A 15,167-nucleotide genomic window follows, 5' to 3' on the forward strand; every position below is an offset into this window, starting at 1 on the left:
TGTAAAGCTATAACAGCTTATTGTTAGTGTGATGGTTTAGAGCAGGATAACAGCTGACTGATATAAAGTTATAACAGCTTATTGTTAGTGTGATGGTTTAGAGCAGGATAACAGCTGACTGATATAAAGTTATAACAGCTTTTTGTTAGTGTGATGGTTTAGAGCAGGATAACAGCTGACTGATGTAAAGTTACAACAGCTTATTGTTAGTGTGATGGTTTAGAGCAGGATAACAGCTGACTGATATAAAGTTATAACAGCTTACTGTTAGTGTGATGGTTTAGAGCAGGATAACAGCTGACTGATATAAAGTTATAACAGCTTATTGTTAGTGTGATGGTTTAGAGCAGGATAACAGCTGACTGATATAAAGTTATAACAGCTTATTGTTAGTGTGATGGTTTAGAGCAGGATAACAGCTGACTGATAGAAAGTTATAACAGCTTATTGTTTGTGCGATGGTTTAGATCAGGATTACAAAAAAATAAAACAAAGCTTATTGTTAGTGTGATGAGCTCCATGTTAAAACATTCAATAAGAATATAGAATGTCATCACTAATTAAATTAAATTCAAATCACTTTATTCGTCCCCAAGGGTCTATTTAAAGGGGGGCTTATAGGTCCCCTATAAGTTACTAATGGTCACTTATAGGGGACCTATTATGCTTTTTCGACTTTTATGACCTATAAACGTTGTTATAATGATTGATAGTCATGTTTAACCATACTAAAGTGTCAAATAATGACGTACATGCATTTCAACATATTCCCTGCTGACAGTCTGGGGTGGCTGTGCAGAGCGCTAAACACTCGGAACAACGTTTGCGATTCACTTGTTCACATTTCCGGGAAATCATCTACGTAGAGGCACTCCTGCCACGTCCCCATATGCCTCGTCAAATCTGCTTGCAGACCTGCTTCGCAGGTCTTTCGGAAGGTAACCAATCACAACGGAGTGGGGTTGGCAGGAGGGGGGCGAGGGGGCGGAGAAGGACGAAACCGAGCATGAGAGAGAGAATGCTGAAGGAGTCATTAATAAGAAATTAAGACGAGAAAAGTAGTATAATTGGGTCTCTTTTAAGCTCACCATGTCCAGTATACACCATGCCTACACCCAAACAGGTTAGGCTCAAAACTGTTGAGGGACAATCTTCTCTTCTCGCTTTACGCACAGGCCACAATCTTGCCATGGTCTGACGCACAGGCCACAATCAGAGCACAGGTTGAGAAGAAGCGAGACTACAGCCTCCCCCACACAACTACTCTGCCACTATCTGACACACAGATAGCAGACAGCCCACAGACCTTGAAGAGAGACAACAGCCCGCCCAACGCCATCAACACTGTGCCCTCCCCCATCGCTGATGCTGGCTTGGCGAGGAACGGCCACCCCCCTCCTCTGCACTCCCCCATCGACGATGACCTCCAGCCTCATCTCTCCCATAGCCACAACAACAACTCCAGCTGGGATAGAGTCTCCGATGTCTCCCTTTACGATTTTCCAGCCGAATTTAAGAAACTGGAATATGCTGGCATCAAACTTGCATCTGTGTCAATGATAGCATCGCCACGTCATGGCCGCAGGCTTCTATCACCCAGGAGGATGGCGCCCCACCCCCACCACCGTACTGATAGTAGTCCTGAGTATTACTGAGACAAAAAAGGGTTCAGCCGTAGACACAGTATAAAGGAAGTTTCTCATAATCTGCTGAACCCAAGGTTGCCTACGTCAAAGCAGGGCAACTTTCACATTCATGCTGTAACCACTAAGAGAGTAAACAAAGGGAAACTTAGACACACTGCTAACCTCACAAATCTCATATCTATTGCCTCCAAACCAAAAACAACCTTAAAGCCTATCAACAGCACCATCAGGATGGCTCTACTTAATGTGAGGTCTCTTAATAACAAATAATTTTTAGTTAATGATTTTATTAACACTTCCAAACTGGATTTTATGTTTTTAACTGAAACATGGCTGGAACAAAATAACAGTGCAACCGTTCTGATAGAGACAGCTCCTCCCGACTATAACTTTTTTGATGCATGTAGATCTGGAAAAAGAGGTGGAGGGGTTGCTGCTATATTTAAAAATGTATTTCAGGGGAAACAGATGTTATTTGGTGATTTTCCATCGTTCGAATACCTTAGTGCTGTATTGAAATGCTCCCCCAGAGTTCTCCTATTAATTATTTACAGGCCACCCACATATTCTGCAAATTTTTTCGATGAATTCACAGAATTATTGTCTAGCATCTCCACAGAATTTGACTGTCTAGTTATAACTGGTGACTTCAATTTTCATACTGATGATTTGAATGACAAATGTGCAAAAAAACTTTTTACCATTTTGGACACATTTGAACTGTCTCAACATGTGAAAGAGGCTACTCATTGTAAGGGGCACACTCTAGACCTGGTTATCACAAAGGGCCTCAATGTTTCTGATCTCTCTGTGACTGATCCTTCCTTGTCTGACCACTTTTGTGTTTTCTTTAACATATCTTTTATTCCCGACATACAGAAAAAATCAAACACTGTCAAAAAACGGTATATCAATGAAGATTCTTATGTACTTTTTAAAAAGGCCATCTCCTTGCTACCACCTCTAAGCCCATGTTCTGCTGATGATCTTGTAGAAAACTTTAATTTGAAAATTTTGAAAGTCATAGATGTCATTGCACCTTATAAGGTTAAAACGATTTCTGGAAAGCAAAAGGCACCCTGGAGAAAAGCTGCTTCTGTAACAGCACAGAAAAAGGAATGCAGGAAGGTTGAACGCATCTGGCGTAAAACAAAACTTCATATTCACCATGATATCTATAAAGAGAGCCTCCGTGCCTACAATTTAGACTTAAAAAATGCTAGAGAAACATTTTTCTCCAATATCATTAAAACCAACACTAATAATGCAAAAACCCTATTTGCAACTGTTGACAGACTGACCAACCCCCCAATAGAAATTCCACCTGATCTCCATTCCACGCAGAAATGCAATGAGTTTGCAGCTTTTTATATTGATAAAATTGAAGGTATCAGACGAGCCATCAATATCTCCACGTCAAACAAAAATGTTGGACTACCACCCTGTTCAGGCAAAAATTACGTGGCAAGGATGGCATGCTTTAATGTTATAGACTCTCAAAATCTTGTGGAAACTGTGACACAACTAAAGCCATCCACCTGTTGCCTTGATACTATACCTACCAACCTCTTTAAGAATGTTTTCGACTGCCTAGCAGTAGACATATTGCAGATAGTTAACAACTCTCTCCAGTCAGGCAAGTTCCCAAAAGCTTTGAAAACTGCAGTTATTAAACCCCTTTTAAAAAAGCGGATCCTAGATGCCTCTATTATTAACAACTACAGACCAATATCAAATCTACCCTTCATAAGTAAAATCATTGAGAAAGTTGTCCTCCAGCAACTAAATCACTTCCTGGCATCAACTGGTTGCTATGACACCTTCCAATCAGGATTTCGACCCCTGCACAGCACTGAGACCGCCCTTATTAAAGTTGTAAACGACATCCGTCTTAACACAGACTCTGGCAAAACCTCAATACTAATGCTACTTGACCTCAGTGCTGCATTCGACACTGTAGACCATACATTACTTCTGGAAAGGTTAGAAAACTGGGTGGGGCTTTCAGGCACTGTCTTAAATTGGTTCAGGTCCTACCTACAAAATAGGAACTACTTTGTTTCCATTGGCGACTTTGTATCAGAATCAACCAATGTGACATGTGGAGTCCCACAAGGTTCGATCTTAGGACCCTCTTTATTCAACATCTACATGCTCCCACTAGGGCAAATCATGCAAAATAACAATATTGACCATCATTGCTATGCTGATGACACGCAAATCTATGTATCGCTATCACCAAATGACTATCGGCCCATAGATCTGCTGTGCCAGTGCATTGAGCAAGTGAAGGAATGGATGTGCCGAAATTTCCTTCAACTAAATGAGGACAAAACAGAGATAATTGTATTTGGTTCTAAAACGGAAAGGCTTAAAGTAACCCAACACCTTCACTCTATATAAATGCAGTCCATTCACTCTCTGTCCCTGAAAACCTCAATCAAAGCCAGAAATCTAGGGGTTATCATGGATTCAGATTTACATTTTGACAGTCACATCAAATCAGTTACAAAATCGGCATATTATCACCTTAAAAATATAGCAAGACTTAGAGGGCTCATGTCCACCGAAGACTTACAAAAACTTGTACATGCCTTTATCACTAGTAAGCTTGAATACTGCAATGGTCTCCTCACAGGTCTCCCAAAACAAACTGAGGAAGCTTCAGCTTGTTCAGAATGCTGCTGCTAGAGTTCTAACAAAGACCAAAAAATTTGATCATATTACACCAATTCTGAAATCGTTACATTGGCTTCCTGTAGGTCAGAGAATTGATTTTAAAATCATGTTGCTAACCTAGAAATCCCTACATGGTTTAGGCCCAAAATACTTAACTGATATGCTTCCACTACATCAGCCTTCTAGACCACTAAGATCCTCTGAGACCAATCTGTTAATTATCCCCAGAGTAAACACAAAACATGGGAAAGCAGGATTTAGTTACTATGCAACAAATAGCTGGAATAAACTCCCAGAGGATTTAAGACTTGCCCCAACTCTGAGCACCTTTAAAACAAGACTGAAGACTTTTATGTTTGCTATAGCTTTCTGCTAAAATCTTAAATACATTGCACTTTCTAAAAAGCTTTTTTAACTTTGCCTTTATTTTCTATTTTAATACTAAAATGTATTTTTCTATTCTACCCATTTCTTTGCATATGTTTTTCTTTTACTTATCTATTATTTTATTTTATTGTATGACAATGTTTATATGTGAAGCACTTTGAGTCTGCCTTGTGTATGAAAAGTGCTATATAAATAAAGTTGCCTTGCCTTGCCTTGCCTATTCAGAATTCAAAACATTTATTAACAAATATGTTATTTTTTGCCAAGCGGAGCCAGCCAGTCCTGTGTACGTATGAAAATTAGCCATGTTCGCCAAACAGAAGAAAGACGTGTTGAAAAGTCATACTATAAACGGCTAGCAAGCAAAAGCTAAACCAGAGTGTATCACTCACACACTTGGGTCCATTCTAACTTAAGGTAAGAGGCTATCTTTTAAATCTTTGCAGTGACTGAATTGTGATGATAGAACTGGGACATAGGGTGCACTGTGCATAAGATGAGGGTGTGCAACTGTGTGCATGCATGTCCTTTCCGGCTTCGGCATACTGCATGGTTATGAAGACTTTGTGGTTGGTTGTGGTCTTAGTGAAGCAGCCTAGCCTTGCAAGTTGGAGCAGCCCTACTTGTTTACGTGCGTGCGAGAGGGAGAGAGAGAGCGCGCGCACGAGAGAGAGCACACCTGCTGTGGTGATGTTTGACTTGTTGTGTAAAATGTTGTCAGCATCCGCCGTGGTTGGACGAATGTGCTTTGTGTATGTGTTCAATGATGTATCTGTCTGATCGTATTTGCTGTAGATGGATTGTTAAATAATGTCACACGATCGGTCATACTGCAGGCTTTCATTCGCAAGTGCACTGATTGCGTGCCAGTCTCCGATAGGCCATAGGCCTACCCAGGGGTGGACTGGGACCAAAATTCAGCCCTGGCATTTTCTGTCCAGACCAGCCCACTACATTATCAGCAGACACTATATATAAGTCCACAAATCTCACACCATATCCTCTCATGTATACTACAAAGGAGAGTCATATTCCTTGATAGCAGTTAACAAATAAAGCACATAACTATGAACTCAAGGACTAAAATTGACAGCTATAGCAATCAATCAATCAAGAGCAAGTCCTCGAACATGGACGGAGGGGGAACAACTCCTCAGGCTCTCACATGTCAAGTGCTCAACCTGAGAGGGAAATGGATACATTATTAAGCCTCTAATTATCACAAATTAAGTATTAAGTAAACATAAAAAATGATAAACTCACCAGACTAGAGGAGACTCAACAGCCAAACTTTGGTGCAGTGAATGCAGAGAGTGGAGTCAGAGAGAGAGCAAGTCCTCGAACATGGCAGAGGGGGAACAACTCCTCAGGCTCTCACATGTCAAGTGTTCAACCTGAGAGGGACATGGATACATTATTAATTCTGAAAAATAAAGAAAATGTTTTCCTCTGTCCTGCACCTAGAGTTGAAAACGTTTTGGATGTGCGTTTCTTTTAATACTTTTTTTTAAATATTATAATTATGAAGTATGAATTTATATAACATTCAAAAATACATGATAAACTTACCAAATTCTAACAGTAGTCCCAAATGAGAGAACAAGTCAACGTATAGAACAGAGGGAGAACGACTCCTCAAATATATCAGAACAACCTGTAATGGAGAATAATTTATAATTGAGTGTACATGATCACACCATTAAGGATAAACACATAAGCACAATAAAACTTCTAAAAGCATCAGTAAAATGACAAATAATGAATTACTACATCCATAATGTGTGATGTGTGATAATAACAATAATATTAAATATTTCTCGCCTTATCAGTGGAGCTCTCGTAGGGTTTAAAAGGGTTTCTTTACCGGCGTTGCTATGGTTACCGGTCTCGCGTGTTCCAACGGTTTATTCAATACTTCAGTCTATATTTAAGCAATAGATCACGCCAGGCTGTGGTATGTGCTCATTATACCACTGTTAAGGGGCGTTCAGCCCCGACGCGCAGCGGAGGGCCGGCGACCCCCTTCAAAATATGTACAGTATGATTCAAAATTAATATCAAGCAATAATCAAGCAACATTGGGAACATTTTTAAATAACATAGAAAAAACAGGCCACATATTTAACTAAACTTAACAAAAATTCGCCAAACTTCTCCTCCGATCTCTCTCTATCGCTCACACACGTCCTCTGCCCCGCTGTGTTTGCTCTCGCTGTCATCTCGAGTAGGGTCTGTCTGCGTCCTGCAAGACGGAGGCGTAACTTGTACTAGGAGGCGAAACTTGTACTTTTCTAAATCGCGGTCCACGCGAGATCTTCTCTTTTCGCGCTAAAAAAAAGAGCCTTGTAAATCACGGTTAACACGAGATCTTCCCTGAAGTCGGATCTTCAGATATTAAGTAAAACGCTTGCTTGGCGAACAAGGAGGTGGAGACGTTCGTCTGCATTCTTGGGGAGGAAGACGTTGTTTACGATGTTTACATCCGGCCTACCTTAAAGGCTACTGTCGGCGGTGGAAACGCGACCTCGGAACTGAGCTGGGCTATACCGCCCCCTCCCTACCGCACCTTTGCGAACCGAACCGTTCCGCACCCTGCAGTGGAAACGTGGCAATACAGATCACTTCCGCGATTTAGGTGAGTACTAGACACGCCTCCGACTACAAGTTACGCCTCCGACTACAAGTTACGCCTCCTACTACAAGTTACGCCTCCTCCGACTACAAGTTACGCCTCCTACTACAAGTTACGCCTACTTCTTGCAGGACGCAGACAGATACTATTGGTCATCGCTCCCCAGCTGCTCCGCTTCCACCGGCTCCGCCCAAAGCACGTTTTCTCTGACGTATTCAAAAACTCTCCGGTCAACCTCACTGAAACGGCCACTTTGAGGACCACGGTAGGATTTGCGCTGACTGTTGACGTCTTTGAGACGTTATTTTGGTGCTCGCCATCTTCTTACGTTACACTCCGTGACCCCAAACTTCTTGGCAGCTTGGCAGTTGTTACTTGACTCTGCCTTATTGACAACCATTATTTAAAAATTGGCATCATAGCTCCTCCGCTGTTGTTGATTGACCTGACCCACTTTTGAGCCACTTGTCTCTAATGGTCAGCCTGTCTTTAAACACCGGTAACGGTCTGGTTGTTAAGGACGCTGGACTACTTCTTCCCGGAACCAATTTCTGGCGCAACCTGCGGCCACGAATGTGTATTGACATTTAAAGGGAGAGGCGAAGAAGAGAAACTGCGCTCTGAATACTAGACCCCGAATATAAGACGACCCAACTTTTTCAGACCTATTTCGAGGGGAAAAAAGTCTGTCTTATATTCGGACCAATACGGTAATTAACTGCATACTTGTGACAACATATTAGCCCAGAGTTGAAGGGCTGTGGCTGTTAGTAGTTGTGGTTGATTTTGTTTAAATATGCCGAATTGTGATATTATGGGTTATTAATGTTCAGATGATTTAGCTAAGCTAGCTAACAGCTTCTAACGTCAGCAGTCTCTTGTTGCCACAGCATCAGTAAACATTGACATGGACTAATGAGCTGTAAATGGAGATGCAGAATCATGCTGTATTGTAAATACAGATGAGATACTTTGAATTTTAGCACAAAATACAAGTAAACCTATAGGAAACAATGGTTTTAACTAATGCTGGGCTTACCCAAAAAGATTTTCACATTCACAGACTAAAAGCTGCAAGAGAGAATTTAGCGTTGGATCAAGTGTGATATTTAACAAGGGTTTTGTAGATATGTAGATATGGGGGTTGGAGATGCAGCGACCACAGGATGTCTGTTAACTTCCTGTTCAGGTTTCACACCTTTCAGCACAAGAGACACAAACTTGAAAAACAAAAACAAAAAAAAGCGGATGTATGTATGTCGGATGTATGTACTCGATTAAATTGTTTTAATAAAGTACATACAGGGTTCTTCCCGTTCGTCTCGTCCCACCCCTAGTGCTGATAATGTAGTGGGCTGGTCTGGACAGAAAATGCCCTTTAAATAGCTGAAGAAAAGCTGTTTATTGGGAGCAGAACGTCCACCGGCGCCCGCGTATATCTGGCCCCGCGGACGTGATTGAGGCCCACACTGTTGGTGGGCGGGGGTTACACATTTTTCAGTGCTACGGCTCACGCCTAGGGATAACCAAATAGCGATAGCCTTAGGGGCCGTGTCCACCAAAATCGTTTTTAAAAGGCGGAGCGCTCCGTGCACTGCTTTCAACGCGTTTGTGCGCGCCGCTCAAAAAAGGCGCACGGAGCGTTTTTCGTTTGCGTCATTAATACGCGTCATCGCTTTTATCCATAGATATACAGCTTCTATCTGTTGGCTCCATCATCTGGCATCTGACACCTGAACGTCCTCTCTGGTTGCTCCTACAATTGTATTAGAAAATTAATGCAAGATTAATAGCGCTTCTTGCCGTGGCAGCGGAGGTTGCGGACGATCCCCCTGCGCCTGTCGAGGTTGCCCGGAGGAGGGTGTGGGTCCACAGCATTAATCATGGCAGGAGGCAATACGGGGAATACCACCGGCTGTGTCAAGAGCTCCGCCTGGACGAGGATCGCTTTAAGGTTTATTTCCGACTCAACCGGCAACAATTTGAAGGAGTGTTGACATTTATTGGGCCGACCATCGCCAAGATGAATACAAATTATAGGGAGAGCATCAATCCCGCCCAACGGCTTTGCATTTGTCTGAGGTGAGTAGCATAAATTGAAATGTGTCTTTGTAAATAAACACAACAGTTGGTATTTAACGTTAGGTCTATATTGTTTAGACATAAACAGGAGTTGAGTCATTCTTATTGTATAAGCCTGTAAACACTGACACTTTATTTTGGCAACATTGTGACATTTGCAGATCCATACACACACAATGTTTTATTGCCATTGTGCACATGTCTTTTGCCATAGGGATAATTTAAACGGTTTGCCTTCTTATTAATTCAATAAATTAAATGTAGGCTATTTTCATATTTAATTAATAAGAAGGCAAACCTTTATTAGCAACTGTGCAGTTCTTTTTTGTTTTCTAAATAACTGAAGATAATGTAGGCTATCTTTGTTTATGTTGCAGGTACCTGTCAACTGGAGACTCATACAGGTCCATAGCCTTCAGCTACAGGGTGGGGTTCTGCACTGTGGCGAGGATGGTGAAGAGTGTGTGTTAGGCCATATGGCAGTGTATGGTCTCCACATACATGCCTGTGCCAGGGGCAGAGGACTGGAGGAAGATAGCGGGGGACTACGAGAAGCTGGCGGACTTCCCCAACTGCCTCTGCGCCATAGACGGCAAACATGTGGTAATCCAGGCCCCACCGTCTACTGGCAGCCAGTACTTTAATTATAAGGGGGCATTCTCCATCGTCCTTCTGGCGGTGGTGGATGCCCGCTATAGATTTAGGGTCGTGGATGTGGGGGCCTACGGCTGGAGCAGTGATGGAGGCACGCTCTCGTCTTCGGCCTTTGGCACTGCTCTGCGGCTGGGGAACCTGGACCTTCCACCTGATCGACCCCTACCTGGAGCAGACCATCTGGGACCCCAGCCGCATGTATTCATTGGGGATGAAGCTTTTCCTCTGCCGAGGAACTTCCTGCGGCCCTATCCTAGCCAAAACCTGGGGGGAGAGCGGAGGATCTTCAATTTTCGGCTGTCCCATGCCCGGAGGATTGTGGAGTGCGCCTTTGGCATCCTCGCCAACCAGTGGAGGCTCTACAGGAGGGTTCTCTGCGTGTTGCCAGAAGTTGCAGAGAGCGCCGTGAAAGCCACCTGTATTCTGATGGTGAGGGAGAGGATGGCCCCCGCACTCCAACTGTGCCATCACAGGGTGCAGTGCAGAGCATCCCCAGGGTCGGCAGCAACAATGCCTCCAGGGAAGCGGTCGCAGTGAGGGAGACCTTCAACCGCTATTTCTCATCTCTGCCTGGTCGAGTGACTTGGCAGGATGGAATTTACTTGATCATTTTTTTATATATTTAAATCAAAAAAGGCGAAAAACCAAAACTAATAATTAAATTTCTTAAATCAATCTAACATTCATGTTGTATGCTGGATTACTTCTGAAGACAAAAATACAACTTTAACACCTTCATCATCATCAGAGCATTCATTATGTATCTACTACCTAATGTAATGAAAACAAAACAACATTGTCTTAGCATTAAAATGTTTATGATATGCCTTTAACGTGAGGTCGTACAGGACCGGACACTCACTCACAGCTGTTATTAAACTTTCGTCCGACAAGTTTCAGTTTGTTTCAGTTTGTGTTCTGTTGATACTTTTAGCCTTGCCTCCTCCTTGATTTTGATTGGTCGTTCGAAAAAAGCGCCGATGACGTGGAGCGCTTTTCTTCAAAAGTTCAACTGTTTTCAACTGGGGCGCGCGCCTAGAAGCGCGAGGCATGCTGAGCGTTTAACAGACCCAGGCGGCTTTTTAAAAAGCGCGCTGCATGCGCGTCCTGCCATAGAGAATGCATTGCAGACAGGCGCTCCGCCTTTTAAAAACGCTTTTGGTGGACACGGCCCCTTAAAAGGCTGCGCCTATACTCATAGAATCTAGAGTTACAATACGTAACTATCGATAGGCTACTAAAGCATATCGGATTATCAACAATTGTTGTGTGCGGGTGTGTGTTGTCATATAGGCTATAGACTGATTGCTTGCATCCATGAAATATTGCAATGTATTAGGCCTACTGCATATAGAGATAATTTAGATCGGTATTGCGCAACAATCGGGGGATGGGGACCCCCTGAATATTGACGGGCATTTCACACACTGGTCACAGCGCATCCATCACCTCACCTCCGAAGTGAGCGCACTCACTTCAACATAGACATTGAACAAGCTGGTTCAAAATGGCCCAAAAATCTTCAGTTTGGGAACATTTTGAATTGGCCAATGATCGACGTAGCTGTATGCTACGTGACGTTACCAGAGCTAGGGAGGCAAATTATAAGCGACACCAAGCAGAGAAGCGAGAGAGGTGGAGGAAGAATAGATATCTTGTTTCCCTTAACTTTATAAGACAACATTAGTGGGATCTCGGGAGGAAAAGCAATGCTTAGCGAAATGCTAACAATAGCTTAGCTGTTTGTTTACGTTCGCTGTACAGCGCCGGGCCCATCAACTGTGACTGGCTTGCTGCAGAGCGTGAGCGTCTTGGGAATACCCGGTCAATACAATGGATATAATATGGACACATAAGACAATCAATATTCGTATTTGTTATGGATTTATTATACAAATTCCCTGAAAAGATGCACGTTCCAAGATTAATTGAAAAGCTCCCGTAAGGGCTGAGATGGCAGAGGACAGCTGATTTGGAACGGAACAACAGCTGTTCGCTTCCACAGGGAAAAAGTATGGAACTCCAATTTACTTAGGCCTACTAATTAACGTTCAAAAGCCATTAAATCTTCAACAAAATATGCAGATACTGTCAAACTCGGTTCCAGGGAGTATATAATTAGGGATTATTAATGTTGTTTTTGATGGTGTGTTATTCTGGAATGAGTATTCGAATACTCGCTCGGAAAAACCAACGAGTATTCGAAGCCTGAAAAATGGCATTCGGGCCATCCCTAGATATGTGTGCATAGCGACAGTCCAGACTGTTGCTGGACTGTACCACTTTCACAGGGGGGTTCCTGTGGGTCTAGACTACAGCTGAGGCCATAGAGGGAGAGAAAGAGACTCGTTGGTCATAAGAGGATACCCTATCGATGTGTTGAGCTTAACCAGTTGATTTTTATGGCATCTGTGGTTCAGTAAAATGACAGAATTCAGACTTTGTTCCAGTAGAGAAATTATTCAAACGTTCTTTACTTTAAATTTTACCCCAATGCATTTTTTAAGTCTTTTGTATATCTTTTTTGTGTTGTAGTTTAAGCACAGTTACAGTCTCCAAGGTGCTTAATTCTCATCTCTCAGTTCTCATCTGCTCTACACATCTGTACTGTAGTGAGGGCAGTATGGTTATGTTGTGGGGTTCATATTGACGGTCTCTGACGTCCATAAGGCTTTAGTGTGACGCAGTTACAATGATCTCTCTCAATAAACAGCAAAAGTTCAGAAGGCAAATTAAGTGATGGATGAGTTGTGTTTGTGTCCAGGTCTCCAGTCTACTATGGATGAGGAGATAGAGGAGGGGGGTCCTACCTCTAAGACCACTCTGTCTGGGGAACATGGCCGCCGGAGCAAAGCTAAGAGGTAAGAAGAGGAGCTCTCTGTCTGTGACTGTTGTCCATCTCAGAGCTCAGCAGTGATACATCATGACTCCATCATTACTCTGAGTAACAACTGTGTGTGTGTGTGTGTGTGTGTGTGTGTGTGTGTGTGTGTGTGTGTGTGTGTGTGTGTGTGTGTGTGTGTGTGTGTGTGTGTGTGTGTGTGTGTGTGTGTGTGTGTGTTGAAGCCCAGAGCAGCAGCAGAGAGCAGACTCCCCTGGACCCAGCTGTGTCTCCATGAAGAGTGACTCGTCTATGTACCTACCTCCTGTCTTTAAAGATGGACGGCCCACCGGAGAGGAGAGGTAGGAGTTTCAAACAGACTGGAGTGGCTCAAAACTAATAAAACTTTTTCTAAAAAAAAGTGTGTGTGTGGAAGCCCAGAGCAGCAGCAGAGGGCAAACTCCCCTGGACCCAGCAATCGTATGAATGAAATTAATGTTAAGACGACTTGTAGCAGACTTTACAGGTTTAATGTATAAAGGTTCAATGGCTTTCAAACGGCCCCATTTATTGAACCAGTTTGAATTTGTCTTTGGAGGTGAAGTGATTTCTTGTAACAAATAATCCATGAAGATTAACACTGGTCTGGGTAGAAACTTAGAAACTGACTGCTCTATTTTTTATGTTAGCTAAATGCATTGTGAATAAACACTATGAACAGTATGAAGGATACTTTGTGTGTTTTTATGTCAACATGTTAGTGCTTGAATGCCATAATAACTTTTTCAGCTCCCCTTTATATTCATATTTCAAAAATCATAGAAAGATTATTGAAATGGAAAGTCATGAGATAGTAGTTGCGTAGTCCTGCAATAAATGATCATGAAACGATATCCACAAATCCTAACTTCCAGATGGTGTTTGGTTTTCAGAAGGAGGCAGGAGAGAGCAGACTCCCCTGGACCCAGCTGTGTCTCCATGAAGAGTGACCAGTCTATGTACCTACCTCCTGACCTTAAAGATGGACGGCCCTCCAGAGAGGAGAGGTAGGAGTTTCAAACAGACGATAAAAGAGACAAGTTGGTTGTTATCAGACCCTACTGATACTGATGTTTACAAGTCAGGAAAATATGTCTGTGTGTGTGTGTGTTCTCCACAGACACCAGGAGAGGCCAAAGGTTACCAGCGCTCAGTTTGTACAGCAGCATCAAACAGAGCTGGAGATGAACAAGAAGGAACTGGCCGACACACTGTGGGGCGGTAAGAGACTCTTACTTTGAAGACAGAGGAGACGATTATTTTGAAGAACAGAAGAGACTCTTACTTTGAAGACAGGTGTTTCGGCAGCTTGTCCTACCTTCTTTCAAGATGCCGTGCGAGCCCAGGCGAGGGGGTATTTCAGACGCACGTTCAAGGTCAATCAAACAAAATCTAATTACAACGAGAATATGATCTCTTGTCCTTCTAATTATAACAAAAATTATATCATTATATCATTAATTATATCATTATAAGTTGTATGCGGGTTTCAGTATAAATGCAAACGAAGAGGTTATATTCCAATGTGTATCTTTGTACACAATTCGCATAGGCATTTCTTATTCGTGTTCGTATTCGTTTTCGTATTCGTGTTTGTATTCGTGTTCGTATTGTATTTGTGGTCAAAAAATTACATTTCTCCCGACTGTGGCTGGCGTTTTCTTAATGCGGTCCCCTAACTGGCCTCACATCCTGTCTACCTATATTGAGTTCCAGGAGGCATCTCAAACCAACATAAAAGTGCCAGCAGGGGGAGGTAATTTTCAATAAAATAAAACTAAGAATAAATTGGCCCTAACAACAGGAGAAATTCTAATTTTAGAAAAACAATATGACACTCTTATATTATTTTCAGACTAATTTACTTTTAACTTCAATGTGGAGATATCTTTTCTCTTGAGGGTTAAATGGTTTAATCCAGATACAGTATGTAGGGTTATTGTGGTGTTATCAGGTTAAATGGTTTGATCCAGATATATAGGGTTATTGTGGGGGTATCAGGTTAAATGGTTTGATCCAGATATGTAGGGTTATTGTGGGGGGGATCAGGTTAAATGGTTTGATCCAGTTATGGGTTATTGTGGGGGTATCAGGTTAAATGGGTTGGTCCAGATATGAAGGTTTATTTTGGGGGTATCAGGCTAAATGGTTTGGTCCAGATATGAAGGGTTATTGTGGGGGTATCAGGTTAAATGGTTTGGTCCAGATATGAAGGGTTATTGTGGGG

The 15,167-nt window shown here is 42.4% G+C and overlaps 1 protein-coding gene across 3 annotated transcripts in view; it reads left to right on the plus strand.

The window, feature by feature from the left end:
• The window catches only part of LOC130386386 (NLR family CARD domain-containing protein 3-like), a 36,358-nt gene that overhangs the window by 2,215 nt on the left and 18,976 nt on the right, over positions 1-15,167 (plus strand). For 2 of the 3 annotated variants that reach the window (XM_056595278.1, XM_056595276.1), the window contains exons 2-5: positions 12,845-12,941; positions 13,147-13,263; positions 13,834-13,947; positions 14,061-14,161. In XM_056595278.1, the coding sequence (XP_056451253.1) occupies positions 12,859-12,941; positions 13,147-13,263; positions 13,834-13,947; positions 14,061-14,161 (415 nt within the window). In that variant the 5' untranslated portion in view covers positions 12,845-12,858. The remainder of the gene's footprint in view (positions 1-12,844; positions 12,942-13,146; positions 13,264-13,833; positions 13,948-14,060; positions 14,162-15,167) is intronic. The other variant, XM_056595277.1, reaches the window with a different exon arrangement.

The sequence above is a fragment of the Gadus chalcogrammus genome, chromosome 7, assembly GCF_026213295.1.
Source record: "Gadus chalcogrammus isolate NIFS_2021 chromosome 7, NIFS_Gcha_1.0, whole genome shotgun sequence".
Taxonomy (NCBI): Eukaryota; Metazoa; Chordata; class Actinopteri; order Gadiformes; family Gadidae; genus Gadus; species Gadus chalcogrammus.